At 42.4% G+C, this 15,617-nt stretch overlaps 1 protein-coding gene across 5 annotated transcripts in view; it reads left to right on the forward strand.

Moving 5' to 3' along the window:
* Positions 1–1,928: 1,928 nt before the first annotated feature.
* Positions 1,929–15,617, forward strand: part of GPLD1 (glycosylphosphatidylinositol specific phospholipase D1) — a 63,827-nt gene continuing 50,138 nt past the window's right edge. For all 5 annotated transcript variants that reach the window (XM_029943428.1, XM_029943430.1, XM_029943429.1 and 2 more), the window contains exons 1-3: positions 1,929–2,185; positions 2,586–2,861; positions 5,581–5,636. In XM_029943428.1, the coding sequence (XP_029799288.1) occupies positions 2,678–2,861; positions 5,581–5,636 (240 nt within the window). In that variant the 5' untranslated portion in view covers positions 1,929–2,185; positions 2,586–2,677. The remainder of the gene's footprint in view (positions 2,186–2,585; positions 2,862–5,580; positions 5,637–15,617) is intronic.

Raw genomic sequence — 15,617 nt, forward strand, 5'->3', positions numbered from 1 at the left:
CAAATAAAAATAGGGGTGACTTCGGAATTTGTGGGTTCAAGGGTTCTATGCACTGATTTAGGACCACTAGTCTCAGCATCTCTCTGCTTCTCCATTCCTACCCAGTGGAGTTTCTTGTTGGCCTTTCCAGAGCCTCTGGGCTCTTTGTCTTTCTCTAGGACTTTGAGTTCTTACTTGCCAAATGCCCATGCAGTCCTTTGGGGTTTTGACTTTGTTTTTTGCCGAGCAGACGTCACTCGGTTTTGAGTCTGTCACATCTAGCAGAAGTGGGAACGACAGGGTTTAATCTTTTGTGTGTGTGGATTAGCTATTTCCTTCTGTGTTCTACTGAAGGACTTGGAGAGGGGGCTCTGGAAGGGAGAATGCCGGTCTGTGGGTGTCACTAGGGACTGGGGACCTGGTGTATTTCCACCTGCCGCCTGCAGAGGGAGCCCTACTGACAGCCGCTTCAGGTTGGGACAATGTGTTCTGTCACGCTGCCTTTGTCCACCCAAAATCAGTCTGGTTATATTTAAAAAAAAACATTTTTTAACTTAAACTCAAGTTAGTTAACATACAGTATAGTCTTGGCTTCAGGAGTAGAGTCCAGTGTTTCATCTCTTACATAGGACACCCAGTGCTCATCCCAGAAAGTGCCCTGCTTAACGCCTATCCCCCCCAGCTCCCCTCCAGCAACTGTTCTCTTAAATAAAGTCTTTTTAAGATTCCGTTTTCAACAGTGTCCCCTCACTTCTATAGGCACACTGCCTGGGACCCATGATACTTTTGAGGTTACTCCAAACTTATTTTTTTTTAATTTTTATGTCTTTATTTAATTTTGAGAGAGAGAGTGAGTGGGGGAGGGAACAGAGAGAGAGACACACATGAAGCAGGCTCCAGGCTCTGAGCTGTCAGCACAGAGCCCGTCGTGGGGCTCAAACCCACAAACTGTGAGATCATGACTTGAGCTGAAGTTGGCCGCTTAACTGAGCCACCCAGGCACCCCTCAAAACTGTTATTTCTTATAAAAATCAGGAAAAAGAAACTTAGGTTGAATATTATGTTAATACTTACGTCAGATTTTATACCTGCACTGGCCTAGTTTTTTTAATCTTTATGAAGAAAGGGACCCATAAAGGCAAAAAGGCCTAAGGCCTAGGAAATTCATGACTTTGGCCTCCCCTTCTCTCCTTCTGTCTAGTGCCCTGTGCAGGCCCCCATTCAGAGTGGGAGCACATTCCCCTCACTTGCTGTCTTGTGCCTAGGATGTCCCCCGGAGCCTGGCTTGGTGTGGACCATTCACCAGGGCCTGCAGGGACAAAACCATCTGTGCCCAGGACCTTTCTTTTTTACCTGCCCTTGTCCTGGGCTCCTCCACCTTCTACTTCCCCCTCCTTTACCCATCCACTCCCTCACTTAGAATGAGGGGGAGCCTAGACCTAGGTTTAAAAAACACCCTGTTAGCATGTGTTATAACGTCAGTTCATGGCCTCTGGCCTAAAAGCAGTGAGAAGCTGGCCCAATGCCCTCACGATCGAGGGACCGTGGGCTTCCTTTCTCTGGGGCTTGCCAGTGGCCGAGCTAAGGTTACAGAGGAAACTTGGCAGGCCCCGAAGGGTCTCAGATCATCCCACATTCTATTCTTCTCTTCCATTTGCTCACCTGAGCATGAGTCTGGCTTCCGCCCACTCTTTTAGGATCTCCTTCCTTGTTCTTCATGTGTAACAGGCACAGCCTGAGCTTTACGATCCCCACCATTCCCATGGAGGGCATCACCTCCTTTTCCCCACGGGTTAAGGGCTGTAGATTAGATTCTTCATGACAGGTGGATTCCAAGCCTGGCATTTTCTGAATCTTTGTTTCCCGGTCTTAAATTGGCCCCACGTCTCCCGCCCCCAGAGGAATCAGCCTCTTTTCTTGGGGTGCAGGAATCTGACCGTGCAAGAGGCTCGAGATAAGCCCCATAAGAACAGCCAGAAGCAGAGAGAGCGGGAGTGGTTGCTCTTGTGTAACCCCGTGCGAGTGTTGGTATCTGTTGCCAAATACTGAGAGAGAAGCTGGTGCCAGCTGATTGCCGTAAAAGCTTTCCCAGCACTTGTGCCTTCGGAGGCCAAGGATGCAGGCACCTGATCCATGTATGGAGACGCGATGCCCGAGAGCTAGCCCCTGGGAGGGGGTCCAGCGTGTTAACTGCCAATATAGACAGGTGAGTCCCTGTCTCTGTTTCTCTGTCTCTCTCTCTCTCTGTCTCTCTCTCTCTCTGTCTCTCTCTCTCTCTGTCTCTCTCTCTCTCTCTCTGTCTCTCTCTCTCTGTCTGTCTCTCTCTCTCTCTGTCTCTCTCTCTCTCTCTCTCTCTGTCTGTCTCTGTCTCTCTGTCTGTCTCTCTCTGTCTGGCTCTCTCTCTGTCTCTCTCTGTCTCTCTCTGTCTCTCTCTCTCTCCCCTCAGCAAAGAATATTCAGAGAAAAACTTTGTTAGTGTCCCCATACAAATTTCATGTTAGAAAGAACTCCAGATGCCCCCTGGGTCAGAAAGGAGCAAAACTGCAACCTCAGGACATCTAGATTTGGGTTGATGGCTTTTTTTTTCCCCCCTCTCTCTCTCCCAGGTGGAGTTTGTTTGCTGTTCTGGTGAAGTTAAACAGTAGTTGAACAGTTTACCAGGGAGTGTTATTATTTTGAAACAAGGCTGGGTTTTCCCATGTCTGTGACCCGCTTAGAGGGAAAGCAGGGTCTGGGCCTGGATTTCAGGCACATCATGTCGCCCGGAGTGACGAGGGACAAAGGCATGTTCATGTGCGGCTTTTGGCCCGGCCTGCTGGTTGTGCTGGGCTCCCTGTGCCCCCGAGGTTCACCCTGTGGGCTCTCCACACACATCGAGATAGGTAAGTGCTGGCCCCTCACGGTACTGTTCGGGCTCGATGTCATCTAAGGGGGTCAAGGAAGAGATGTCAAGTCGGTCCCGTGTATTGACAGCAAGTTCCCCCGACTGGCCAGCAGCCAGGTGGTAAGGTGGGCAGCAGGCATGGCGATGATGCATCTTTGATGATCTGGTTCCTGGCTCTTTCTCAGGCTGGGCAAGCAGAAGCTGGGTAAACTGGGGGCTGCCCAGGAGCAGAAGATGTGATTGAACAGGAGAGGAGAGAGATGCGTGGAATTCGGGAAGAGTGAGGAAGATGTCTTTTGTTGTTTTGTATTTCCAAGTATGTGTAAAGGGCCCCCTGTGGCCCCAAGAGTGTATCCTCGAGTCCAGCTGTTGGCTGTAGGGAGGGTGAGGAAGAGAGGGAGTTTGGCCACTGGCATCAGAGGGGCCCAGGGGGACGGGAGCTGGGAAGGACTGGCCACCAGCAGAGGATCGCATATGGGTGCATAGCACATTCGGTTCCCATACGAAGTGCATTTGTACTATTTAAGTCCTGGGGCAAGTCCACCAAGTTATAATCTAATCAGATGCAATTATATTCTCTAATAGTTTTCAGATTCACTTCAGGTAGCACCTGATGTCTGGGTTTACTTTTAGATAAAAACAATAATATTTTATAGTTAAGCCACTTCTGGAATGTACAAAGCAGAGCAAAATTACAAATAGAGTGTGAAAACTTATCAGTGCAGGATAGACCTGGGCATTGAGTTCTAGTGGCCAAGAACCTTGATCACAGGATTTTACCATCTGAGAGGGCACGAGAGGTCACTGAGCCCAGGCCCTGTTGCTCACATACAAGGTCATGGGTCTAGAAAATCTCCCAGCTGGCTCGTTAGTGGGCTGGCCAAGGACGGGGTGTCCTGACAGCCAGCCTAGCTTTCTTTCTAAAAAGACTTACTGCTAACAGGAGTCAGGACACAGTAGAAAAGAGTTAGACCGAGGTTTGAATACCAGATCTGCTGTTAACGAAGTACGTGCCACAGAGCAGCTCACTCCCCTCTGTTCCTCTACTGTAGAATGAGGAGCTGAACTTACCAATGAATTTGAAAGTATTTTCCAAGCGTCAGTTCTTTGAGGTTGAAATTGGCTAAAACTCTAAGTGGGCTGAAAAAGAACCAGTCTGAGTGGAAATACTCAAGTATTTCCTTAGAGTTTAAACACAGATGAAATACAAATTTTTAAATATCAGATAATTGCTATTTTTAGTCTGTGCCAAAGATCCTAATAGATTAATACTAAACATATAGTAGTGTACTATATTAATACAAAACTTCATATGAATCTACACAGATCTTGAGGATTTTAGAATTTTTAAATATTTTTGAGACAGTGCAAGCAGGGGAAGGGCGTAGAGAGAGAGACAGACACAGAGTCCGATGCAGGCTCCAGGCTCTGAACTGTCTGTCCGCAGAGAGCCCGATGGGGGGCTCAGACCTATAAACCATGAGATCATGACCTGGGCTGAAGTTGGACACTTAACCAACTCAGCCACCCAGATGCCCCAGACTTTGAGGATTTTTATTTTATTATTGTTATTTCTTTTTACCATTTTAAATTTATTTTTGAGAGACAATTGAGAGACAGCATGAATGGGGGAGGAGGGGAAGAGAGGGAGGGAGACGCAGAATCTGAAGCAGGCTTCAGGCTCTGAGCTTTCAGTGCAGAGCCTGATGTGGGGCTCGAACTCATGAACCTGAGATCATGATCTGAGCCAAAGTCCAACGCTTAACTGGCTGAGCCACTCGGGCGCCCTGAGGATTTTTATGTAAAAGGCAAAACTCCAACCTTTACTAATTAGAGGATTTTATAAATATTGTGGTTCATATTTTCACTTCTATAAAGCCTGTGTGGAAGGTTGACATTCAGGTGAATTAGATTTAGCCTCATTTAGTGTTTGGATTTGTAAATCACTGGAATCTTCTATACAGGTGATTTGTGTGGGCTGTGAGCGTGTATCATAGTACCTGTGCTTCTAGTAGTGGCTGTGTTTTTGTATGAATTATAAAACTGGATGTGATGCCCAATAAAAATAAAGTATCACCTTTGAAAGTGCCTTCACAAGGCATGTTCGTCTTCTGGATTCTGAAAAGGTTCAGGGTGTGGGTATGTGGGCATGTGGGTGGAGCAAGTGACCTGAAATTTTTTTTTTTTTTTTTGGTCCATCTAATGTGGTCTAATTGATGGGTGAAAAAAAACATTTGAGAATCACTGATTCATTCTATGCCTTTGGCCATGTAACCTATTTCCTGCTTAGCTTTATTTATCTCCGTGAGTTGTTGAGGCAGAATACAGTGACACCTCTTGTTCACTAAGCTGCTAGTGTGTATCGGCCATTGTGCTCCTCACACAGCATTTATTTTGTGTGACTCCCTCAACAGACCTGTAAGGTGGTGGGTATTTACTTAATTTTACTTAGGAGGGAACTGAGACCTGGCCTAGCTAGGGCCATGGTGCTAGCGAAGCAGAAATTTCAAATCCCCATGAAAATCTGATATGTAGTTTAACAGCATAAATATTATATGCATCTTATGCCCAACGAAAATTACTAGTGAGTACACACTTTTCATTTCCCACTTCCTTGACAGTTACAATGACACAATTACATTTTCCCTTTAAAATATCTCGAGTCAGTTCTGTGTCCAGTTATGGTTGAATTTAATTGATATCTATATTTCTCTCAGGACACAGAGCTCTGGAGTTTCTCCACCTTCAAGATGGGCGCATTAACTACAAAGAGGTATAACATTTACTACTTCTCTCGTGTGTTAACTTTCTTCTAAAGGAGCCAAAAAAAATTAATGATGAATCGCAATTTGAGAAATTGAAGAAGAATTTTCTAAAAATGGTGCATCTCCTTGTTTTTACAAAGAGGAGCCACACCCGAGATAATTTTTCACCACCTGACTGCGTGTTGCATAAAATGGCATCCGCATGAGGAGCAGGAAGGATTTCTTCAGACGTCCACGTGGCGCTGCTCCTCCGATGCCGCCTCCTACCCTGTCCTTCGTAGGACCATCTGGTGGCTTGTCTGGACCTGTCAAATCGCACCCGTTCTGACCCTGTACGCTATTGTTAGTTCTGTAGCTAAACAGTCTCTGCGACAAGGGGATTCTTAAGTACTCCCATTTGATAAGCGTGGTTAACATTTGTTTGTGACCCCAAGATTGGGTCAAAGTATTGCCCGTAAGTCCCGATAACCGAGCACGGAAAGCAGGATGGGAACATAACTGAAATCGATCGTCTTCTCGCCCCACTCTTTGACATTAGTTTTAACTTTCTTATTTGCACTTGAACAGCATTGGGTTATCTTTATTGACCTTGGCGGAAGGTAGCCAGGGAAGGGGGGAGAAGGAAGACTGACTCCTCATGGGAGCGATCAATCCTCAGTGTGCACAGAGCGGCTTCTCTTGTAGAAGTATTCATGCGTGTGTCATTAACTTAATTTGAAATGTGAGCTGGACACAGATCCTTCCTCTTAGCACCCGTCCTGATGCAAGTAGTGATGTCATCATCAGAAATGACTAAGTGCCCTGGGTGTGCACCTTTCACCTTTCAATTTATGAAGAGTGAGATTACTTCACCTTTTCCGATCCTATCCAGTCGCTTTTCATTATCTATTTTCTCTCTGTCTATATGTGGGACTTGTTGTAGTAGCACTTTCTCCCTATTTAAACCTCTTTGGTGACCTCTGGACTCAACGCTACAGTTGCATGAAATGATTCGGGAGGAAGGGGCCTATAGGATGCCAGCTGTGTGCCCAGACCGTCCCCCACAGGCTGGCGATCTAGCAGCAGGCCCTGCGGAGTTTAGTTGGTTCTGGGGTTCTCTTTTGTTAATATATCTGCTCTTTAAAGATTTGACTTACCAAAAAGAATCATGCATAAGGTGGAGAAAATCAGGTCATTAATTTATAAGCACTATAAAAGCAAACTGACCTCACATTGGGGGTCATTGTTGGCCTGATACTTCTTGTATTGTTTCCTTATTTATTACTAAACTGTAGTTGGTATGTGATGCTGCATTACATATGTACAATATCATGATTCAACAATTCTATGTTACTCAACGCTCCCCACGCTAAGTGTGGTCACCGCCCGTCCCCATGCGTTGTTACAATATCATCGACTGTATCTCCCGTGCTATACCTTTCATTTCCATGGCTTCTAACTGGAAGTTTGTACCTCTTAATCCCTTCACCTGTTTGGCTGATCCCCTGTCCTCTGGGACGCCTCTCTGGCAACCACTAGTTTCTTTGTATTTAAGAGTCTGTTTGTTCATGTTTCTTACATTCCATATATAAGTGGAATCATGTGGTGTTTGTCTTTCTCTGACTTATTTCATTTAGCATAATACCCTGGAGTCTACCCATGTTATCTCAGATTTCAAGATTTTATACTTTATTATGGTTGAGTAATATTTGTGTGTGTGTATGTGGGTGTAATCACCTCTCCTTTATCCATTTATGTATCTATGGACACTTGGGTTGCTTTTATAGCTGGGCTCTTGTAAATGCAGCAGTAAACATAGGGGTGCATATATATTTTTGAATCGGTGTTTTCACTTTTGGGGAGTAAATACTCGGTAGCAGAATTACTGGATCAATTAGTAATTCTATTCTTAATTTTTTGAGGAAACTCCGTGCTGTTTACCACAGCGGCTGCACTGGTTTGCATTCCCACCAACAGTGTGCAAGGGTTCCTTTTTCTCCACATCCTTGCCCACACTTCCTTTTGATACTAATCATTCTGACTGGGTGAGGTGATCTTAGTGTGGGTTGGATTTGCATTTCCCTGCTGATTAGTCATGTTGAGCATTTTTTTCATGTGTGTATTGGTCATCTGTAGGTCGTCTTTTGAAAAATGTGTATTCAAGTCCTCTGCCTATTTTTGAATGCTATCGTGTGGTTTTTGGTTTGTGTTTTGTTTTTATTTGGTTTTTTAGTGTTGTGTAAGTTCTTTATGTAGTTTAAATATTAATATTTTATTGGATGTATCATTTGTAAATATCTTCTTCCATTCAGTAAGTTACTTTGTTGTTTTATTGAGTTCTTTTGTGTGTTTCTTGTCTTTTTTTTTTTTAAATCCTGTGAAAAATCTTTTTATTTTGGTGTAGTTCCAATAGTTTATATTTGCTTTTGTTTCCTTTGCCTGAGGAGACTTCTCCATAAATATGTTGCTAAGGCCAGTGTCCAAGAGATGACTACCTATGTTTTTCTTCTAGGATTTTTATGGTTTCGTGTCTCATGTTTAGGTCTTTAATCTATTTAGAGTTTATTTTTGGTATGGTGTCAGAAAGTGGCTCGGTGTCATTCTTTGGTACGTAGCTGTCCACCTTTCCCAGCACCATTTGTTGAAGAGACAGTCTTTTTATCACCATATATTTTGACTCTTTGTCATAGATAAATTGACTATATAAGTGCGGGTTTATTTCTGGGCTCTCTATTTTGATCTGTTGATCTATGTGTCTGTTTTTGCGCAAATACCCTTCTGTGCTGATTACTACAGCTTTGTAGTATAGCTTGAAATCTGGACATACTCCATGATTCCTCCAGCTTTATTCTCCTTAAGACTACATTGGCTGTTTGCGGTCTCTTGTGGTTTCACACAAATCTTAGGATTTTGTTTCAGTTCTATGAAAAATGCCATTGGTATTTTGATAGGGATTGCATTAAAATACATAGCTTGCTTTAGGTAATATGGACACTTTAACGATATTAATCCTTCCAGTCCATGAGCACGGAGAGTCTTTCCATTTGTGTCCTATTTTATCTCTTCCATCGATGTCTTCCAGTTGGCAGAGTATGTCTTTCACTTCCTCAGTTTAATTTATTCCTAGATATTTTGTTTCTTGTGGTGCTATCGTAAATTAGATTGTTTTCTTAGTTTTTCTTTTTGCTACATCATGATTCAAATATGGAAATGCTGCAGATTTCTGCATATTTTGTGTCCTAAAACTTTGTTGGATTCCCTTATTCTAATAGGCTTTTTTTTTTTTTTTTTTTTGGTAGTCAGGGTTTTCTGTATACAATTTCCTGTCCTCTGCAAAGGGTGACAGTTTTACTTCTTTCTTCCCAGTTGGCTTTTATTTCTTGTCTCATAGCTGCATCTAGGACTTCCAGTACTACGTTGAATAAATGTGGTAAGAGAGGACATCCTTGTCTTGTTCCTGACTATGATGTTGGCTGCGGGTTTTTTGTTCAAGGTCTTTATTATATTGAGGTAGGTTCTGGCTACATCCACTGTGTTGAGAGTTTTTATCATAAACAAATGTTGTATTTTGTCAAATTCTTTTCCAAATCTCTTGAGATGATCATATGGTTTTAATTCTTTTGGTTAATTTGACCTATTATATTGGTTTTGAGAATACTGAACCACTTTCAAATCCCAGGAATAAACCCCATTTGATCATGGTGAATGATCCTTTTAACATATTACTGAATTTGGTAATATGGGTTGAGGAGCTTTGGGTCTGGATTCATCAGAGATGTTGGCCTGTAGTGGTTTTTTTTTTTTTTTTTTTTTTTTTTTTTTTTTTAGAAGTGTCTTTGCCTGGTTTTGGCATCAGGGTAAAGCTGGCCTTCCCAAATGAACTTAGAGATTTCCCTTACTCTTCTATTTTCTGGAATAGTTTGAGAAGAATCGGTATTAATCCTTTAAATATTTGGTAGAGTTCACTTGTGAAGCCACCCATCCAGTCCTGGACTTTTGTTTGGGAGTTTTTTGATTGCGGATTCGCTTTTGTTATTAATAATTGGTCAATTCAAATTTTCTATTTCTTCTTGATTCAAATTTGGAAGACTGTGTTTCTAGGAAATTTCCCATATCTTCTAATTTCTCTAATTTGTCATAATTTTTCATGGTATTTTATAATTCTTTGTATTTCTGTGGTGTTATTTCTCCTTCATTTCTGATTTGACTTCTTGGGTACTTGGCTTTCTTGATGAGTCTGGCTAAAGGATTATAATTCTGTTTTATCTTTTCAAAGAACTAGCTCTTTAATCATTTTTTAAAAAATTTATTTTTGTTCTATTCTTTACTATTCCCTTCCTTCTACTAACTTTGCACTTTATTTGTTCTTCTTTTTCTAGTTCCTTTAGGTATAAGGTTTGATGGTTTGAGGTTTTTCTTGTTTCTTGTAGTAGACCTGTACTGTTGTAAAATTCCCACTGAGAATTGCTTTTGCTGCATCCCAAAGATTCTTTCTTTTCTTTCCTTTCCTTTTTTTCTTCCTTTCTTCTCTACACCCAAAGTGGAGCTTGAACTCCTGACCCTGAGATCAAGAGTTGAACGCTCCACTGACTGAGCCAGCTAGATACCCACCCCAAAAAGATTTTCAGTCCTTATGTTTTTATTTTTGTCTCCATGTATTTTTTTAAATTTCTTCTTTAATTTCTTCATTAGCCCATTGGTTGTTCACTACCATGTTGTTTGGTCTCCATTTGTCCCCACGTGCCCCCCCCCCCCCGCCCCCCGCCCTGGCCAGGTTTTTCCTTATAAATGATTTCTAGTTTCACACTGTTATGGTTGAACTTATATGTATTTATGTTCTATAAGAATAAACAGAATGTGGTGTTTTAACCATGAAATCATAGCAATGGTAGTTATTCAGATGGTTGACATCCTCTCTGCCCTGCTTGCTTTTACCTGCCCGTAGATAGGATTTTTTCTTTTCTTATTAGAGACTTGATAGATGTTCACAGTAGAGAGGAATTCTGAGACAACCAGTGCTAACACTTGGCTTTATGTCATTCTAGGGATGGTCTCTTCATTTATTAGCATTCCCCCCCCCCAAATTACACTCTGGACATTCTACAACTTGCTATTTTTCATTCAATATATTGGTGATGTCTTTCCATGTCAGTAGGGAACTTCAGAATCACTGAGAACAATTACATATTTTTCTGTTATCGTAATGTACCATACTTTTTTTACCTTTTCATTTGGAAGTAATTATAGACCAATCAAAAAGCTGGAAGCTTAGGGAAACTGGGTAAAGGGCATAAATGAATTGCCTAATTGTTGACAACTTATCATATTTGCCTTTTTGCCTCTCTGTTGTCAGCCAAGGAAAGGAGGTGGAACTGAAAAGGAACAAAGGTCTTTATTTGAGTCTCAGAATTGCAATTTGGAAGAACACATATTCCAGAGTCACCAGAAAAATGTGCTGCTCATTCAGGGAAATGAAGGAGTTTTTGTGAGGGGAGAAAAGGGAAGGGGTAATTCCATGATGTAGATAAAGGAGAGAAGGAAGAATCCCTGCTAATTTGGTGCTGACCAGTTGAACCACTTTTGATGACTCTCTTCTTGATTACTGATATTATCCATTGAAACTGTCCTGCCATGTATTAATTAACTTTATTGTCCTCTGATCTGACTGCCAGTTGCTCTGTTGAAATTTTATGAGCTGGTCAAACAGTTGCTGCTTCTGGCTCAGCTCAAGAGTTCATTCGTTGGGAAAGAAAATGGAATCTCTCATGTCCAGAGACTTTGTGCAATTCCACACTATTTATACATATTGATTCCCCCCACCCCCCGATCTATTTGAAAGTAAATTGTTGATGTGCTCCTCATTATCCCTTCACATATAACTATTTCCTGAAAATAAGGGCACTCCTATGTAACCGTGGCATAATAATCACAGTCAAGAAATCAACACTGAACAACACTTTGTCCCAATCCTCAGGTTTCATTCAAATCTCACCAATTTTGTCTCAGTAATCTTTATGACTCCAGGACCAATCCAGCACCATGTGACCTACAATAGTTCCTCAGGCCCACCTTGTCTTTCATGACCTTGAGGTTTTAGAAAGGGTGAAGTCCAATAACTCTGTAGAATGCACCTTAATTTGGTTTCATCTGATGGTTCTCCATGATAGATCCCTTGCAGGTTATTTTTTGACAGAAATGTCTAGAACATGGAGGTGATGCTATGTTCTCATTGGATTGTATCAGAAGACTCACAATGTCGGGGCACCTGGATAGCTCATTTGGTTAAACATCCAACTCTTGACTTTGGCTCAGGTCATGATTTCATGGTTTGTGAGTTCGAGCCCCACATTGGACTCTGTGCTGACAGTGTGGAGCCTGCTTTGAGATTCTATCTCCCTCTCTCTTTCTGCCCTCACCCCCACTCACACATGGCTCAATCTCTCAAAATAATAAATAAAAACAAACTTTAAAAAATAAAAAGAAGCCTTACAATGTCATGTATACTGTTTCTGGTGGTGTTAACTTTTATTTCAACTATTTTTCATTTCTAGGATTTCCATTTGTGCGTTTTTTATATATTCCTCTCCCGAGATGGCTTTGCTCTGGGGGTGGGGAGTTGTTTAAAGTGTGTTTGTGATTGGAGTGTTTTTATGATGGCTGCCTTAAAATATTTGTCAGGTAATTATAAAGTTTCAGCCATCTCCGTGTTGGCCTCCATTGGTTATCTCTTTTCATGCCTTTTGAGATTCTTGGTTCCTTGGTGTAATGGCTGATCTTTGAAACCTGGACATTTGGGTATTAGGTTATGAGACTTGGGATCTTACTTGAAGCCTTCTATTAAAAATTTTTTTTTAATGTTTATTTTGAGAGAGGGAGAGAGTGCGCGTGTGCGAGAGAGCAAGCGCGAGTGAGCATGACTGGGAGAGGGGCAGAGAGAGGGAGACAGAATCCGAAGCAGGCTCCAGACTCCGAGCTGTTAGCACAGAGCCTGATGTGGGGCTCAGACTCATGAACTGTGAGATCGTGACCTGGGCCACAGTCTCTTAACTGACTGAGCCACCCAGGTGCCCCTGAAACTTCTATTTTAGCCAACTTCTTCTGATACCACTTTGGGCAGGGGGATGGGGACCCACAGTGGGCAGACCTTCACCTCCTAGCTCTCCTAACTGCCAGCTGGGGGTAGAGGTCAGGGTTCCCCCTGGGTCTCCACTGATGCCTCCGTGGCTGGAGGGGTCACAGTACCTAATTACTGCTCCTCACTGTGGCCTCTACAGATGCTGGAGTGGGGGGGGTCATTGTGGTGGTGAATGTCCTGCTCTCCCCGGGGCCTCTTCTCGTCCCACCCAGTGGGGGTGGGGTGAGGTGCTGTGTGACTGCCAGCTGGGATTGTATGTCCAGACTGTCCCCGTGGTTTCCAGTGATGCTGAGGGGAAGGGATGGGAGACAGGAGGGCACAGATGAAAGTCCTGGTGAGGGTGGGGCCACAGTCTTTCCTGTGGTGTTTGTGGCGTCGAGAAGCTATTGTCTAAAAGTTTGTCTTGCTCTTCTGCCTCTTTCCTGGGCTCATGGTTACAGCAGGCTTTTGTTGAAGCGTTTGTTTGTGTGTTTAGTCTATGCTCATCGGGGTTTCTAGTTTTTCTGGTATCCAGTTTAGGACATATTAGGCAGAAAGAAAATCCAGAGAACTTTCCATGGTGTCGTCTTCAGGTCCCAAGTTCCCCAGCCATATGCATGCTTCCCTCCACTTTCCAGAGGCTTCTTAGTCTCCCTTTGTGTACAATGTTCAGGGTTCTTCGTTATCCTTAGCAAGAGGAATAAGGAAAAGTAGATCTCTTCCATCTTCCTGGAAGCAGAAGTCTTAGTGATGTTAACTTTTTGCTTAAGGTGGTGTCTTCACATTTTTACAATGGAAATTTAATAAGTGTTTTCTACTTCTTAAAAAGGTTTATTTGCTTTGAGTGAAAGAGAGGATGTGGCAGGGGGTGGGGGAGAACCCCAGGCAGGTTCCACACTGTCAGTGCACAGCCTGATGCAGAACTCAATGCCATGAACTGTGAGATCATGACCTAAGTCAACATCAACCATTGGATGCTCAACCAACTGAGTCATCCAGGCACCCCAGTATTTTCTATTTTTTAATTAGCAAGTAAATATTTTCTAGGGAGAGATATTGACGTAACGTAAATACCCCGTTTCTCATCCTCACAGTAATTCTTGTCTGAAATAATTATGATGGTTGCCAAATTGTTTATCTGATTCCATTATTCTTTCTACATTTATTGGCATTCCACTGTAGCATTTTCTTCCCCATTCGTATATTTACTTTTACCTATGTACATTCATAGATTTCTATTTAATGGTTTATATTATGTTACTATCATTTTTGTTGATGCTTCCATTTTCCCAGATTCTGCCTCTAGTTGGCTTTGGTGTCTATTTATCTGCCCATTTACTTAAAACCGTGAGTTCACACAAAAATACCTCCAATTAACATCCATCATCACAGGATTCATTTTAGCCTTCTCGTGTCTGTATCCGTGACTCCTTCCTCCAACAGTGGGAAGCTTGGCCTTGGTCATTCTCGATACGTATCCTTACATGTTCAGTCTTCTTGTCTTGGGCAGTTTCCTGACCATGTTCAGCCCTGGCACTGCTAGTGGAGTCCGTTTGGCCCAGACACAAGACAGAACTAGACAGGAAAGACCTATAAGACTGAGGAAGAATTAACATCCTTAATTGCTCATGTATTTCATTAAAAAATGTTTGTTTATTTTGAAAGAGAGAAAGCGAGCAGGGGAGGGACAGAGAGAGAGAGGAAGAGAGAATCCCAAGCAGGCTCCACACTGACAGTGTAGAGCCTGACACAGGGCTCAAACTCAAACTGTGGTGACATCATGACTGGAGCTGAAACCAATAGTTAGACACCTAACCAACTGAGCCACCCAGGTGCCCCCATTAACTGTTCATGCACTTTATTGAAATTTCTTAATAGGTATCTTCAGATTTGGAAACAGATTCACTTTTAGAGTGTGTTTATTTTTTCATGTTTGGTAATTTGGTAGGTAAAAAATGGTGTTTTGTTATGGATTTAATTGGCATTTTAGTTAATTATGAATGAAATTAAATATACTTTCAAGTGTTTACCATTTCTAGTACTTATGTGAATCATTTATATCTTTTCTCATTTTTCAAGTAGGATGTTTATCTTGATGTGGAAAAATGACTTATTAAACACATGAGCCCCCATCATGTAGCAAATGCTTCTCGTGGTTATTTTTCTCTTAAATTTGCTTCTGGTCCTTTTTACCATGCCGAATGCTTACATTTTGGGGTAGTTCAATGCATCATTCTTCTATGGATTCTTCCTGTGTGCTTTGCTTAGAAAAATCATTCCCACTCTGAGATGGTGCAATTATTTCCTGAAGTTTTGTCCTGTTGAGTTTGTGGCTTCTTGATTTGCCTTTAACTCTTGAAGTCCCCTTGTATTTATTTTGGCATAAAGCCTGTTAGGGGGTCTAGTAACCTCTTGTGCTAATTTCAAGTCCTTGTCCGAATGCCACGCTGGAAGCCTCCTAGCCACAGGGTTGCACCAACACGCTTCACTCATCATCACCGTATGTGGCATACGCTTGAGTCTGTTTCCTTACTCTGTTCTGTTTGATTCATCTCTTTCTTTAAAAAAAAAAAACTTTTTAAAAACCTTTTATTTTTTGAGAGACAGACACTGTGACCAGGGGAGGGGCAGAGAGAGGGAGACACAGAATCTGAGGCAGGCTCCAGGCTCTGAGCTGTCAGTCAGCACAGAGCCTGACTGGGACTTGGACCCATGAACTGTGAGATCATGACTTGAGCCAAAGTCAGACACCTAACTGACTGAGCCACCCAGGTGCCCCTCATTGGTGTGTCTCTCTGTCTCTCTGTCTCTCTCTGTCTCTCTCTCTTTCTCTCTTAAATTTATAGTTTATTGTCAAGTTGGTTTCCATATAACACCCAGTGCTCTTCCCCACAAG

Source organism: Suricata suricatta, chromosome 7 (assembly GCF_006229205.1).
Source record: "Suricata suricatta isolate VVHF042 chromosome 7, meerkat_22Aug2017_6uvM2_HiC, whole genome shotgun sequence".
Classification (NCBI taxonomy): Eukaryota; Metazoa; Chordata; class Mammalia; order Carnivora; family Herpestidae; genus Suricata; species Suricata suricatta.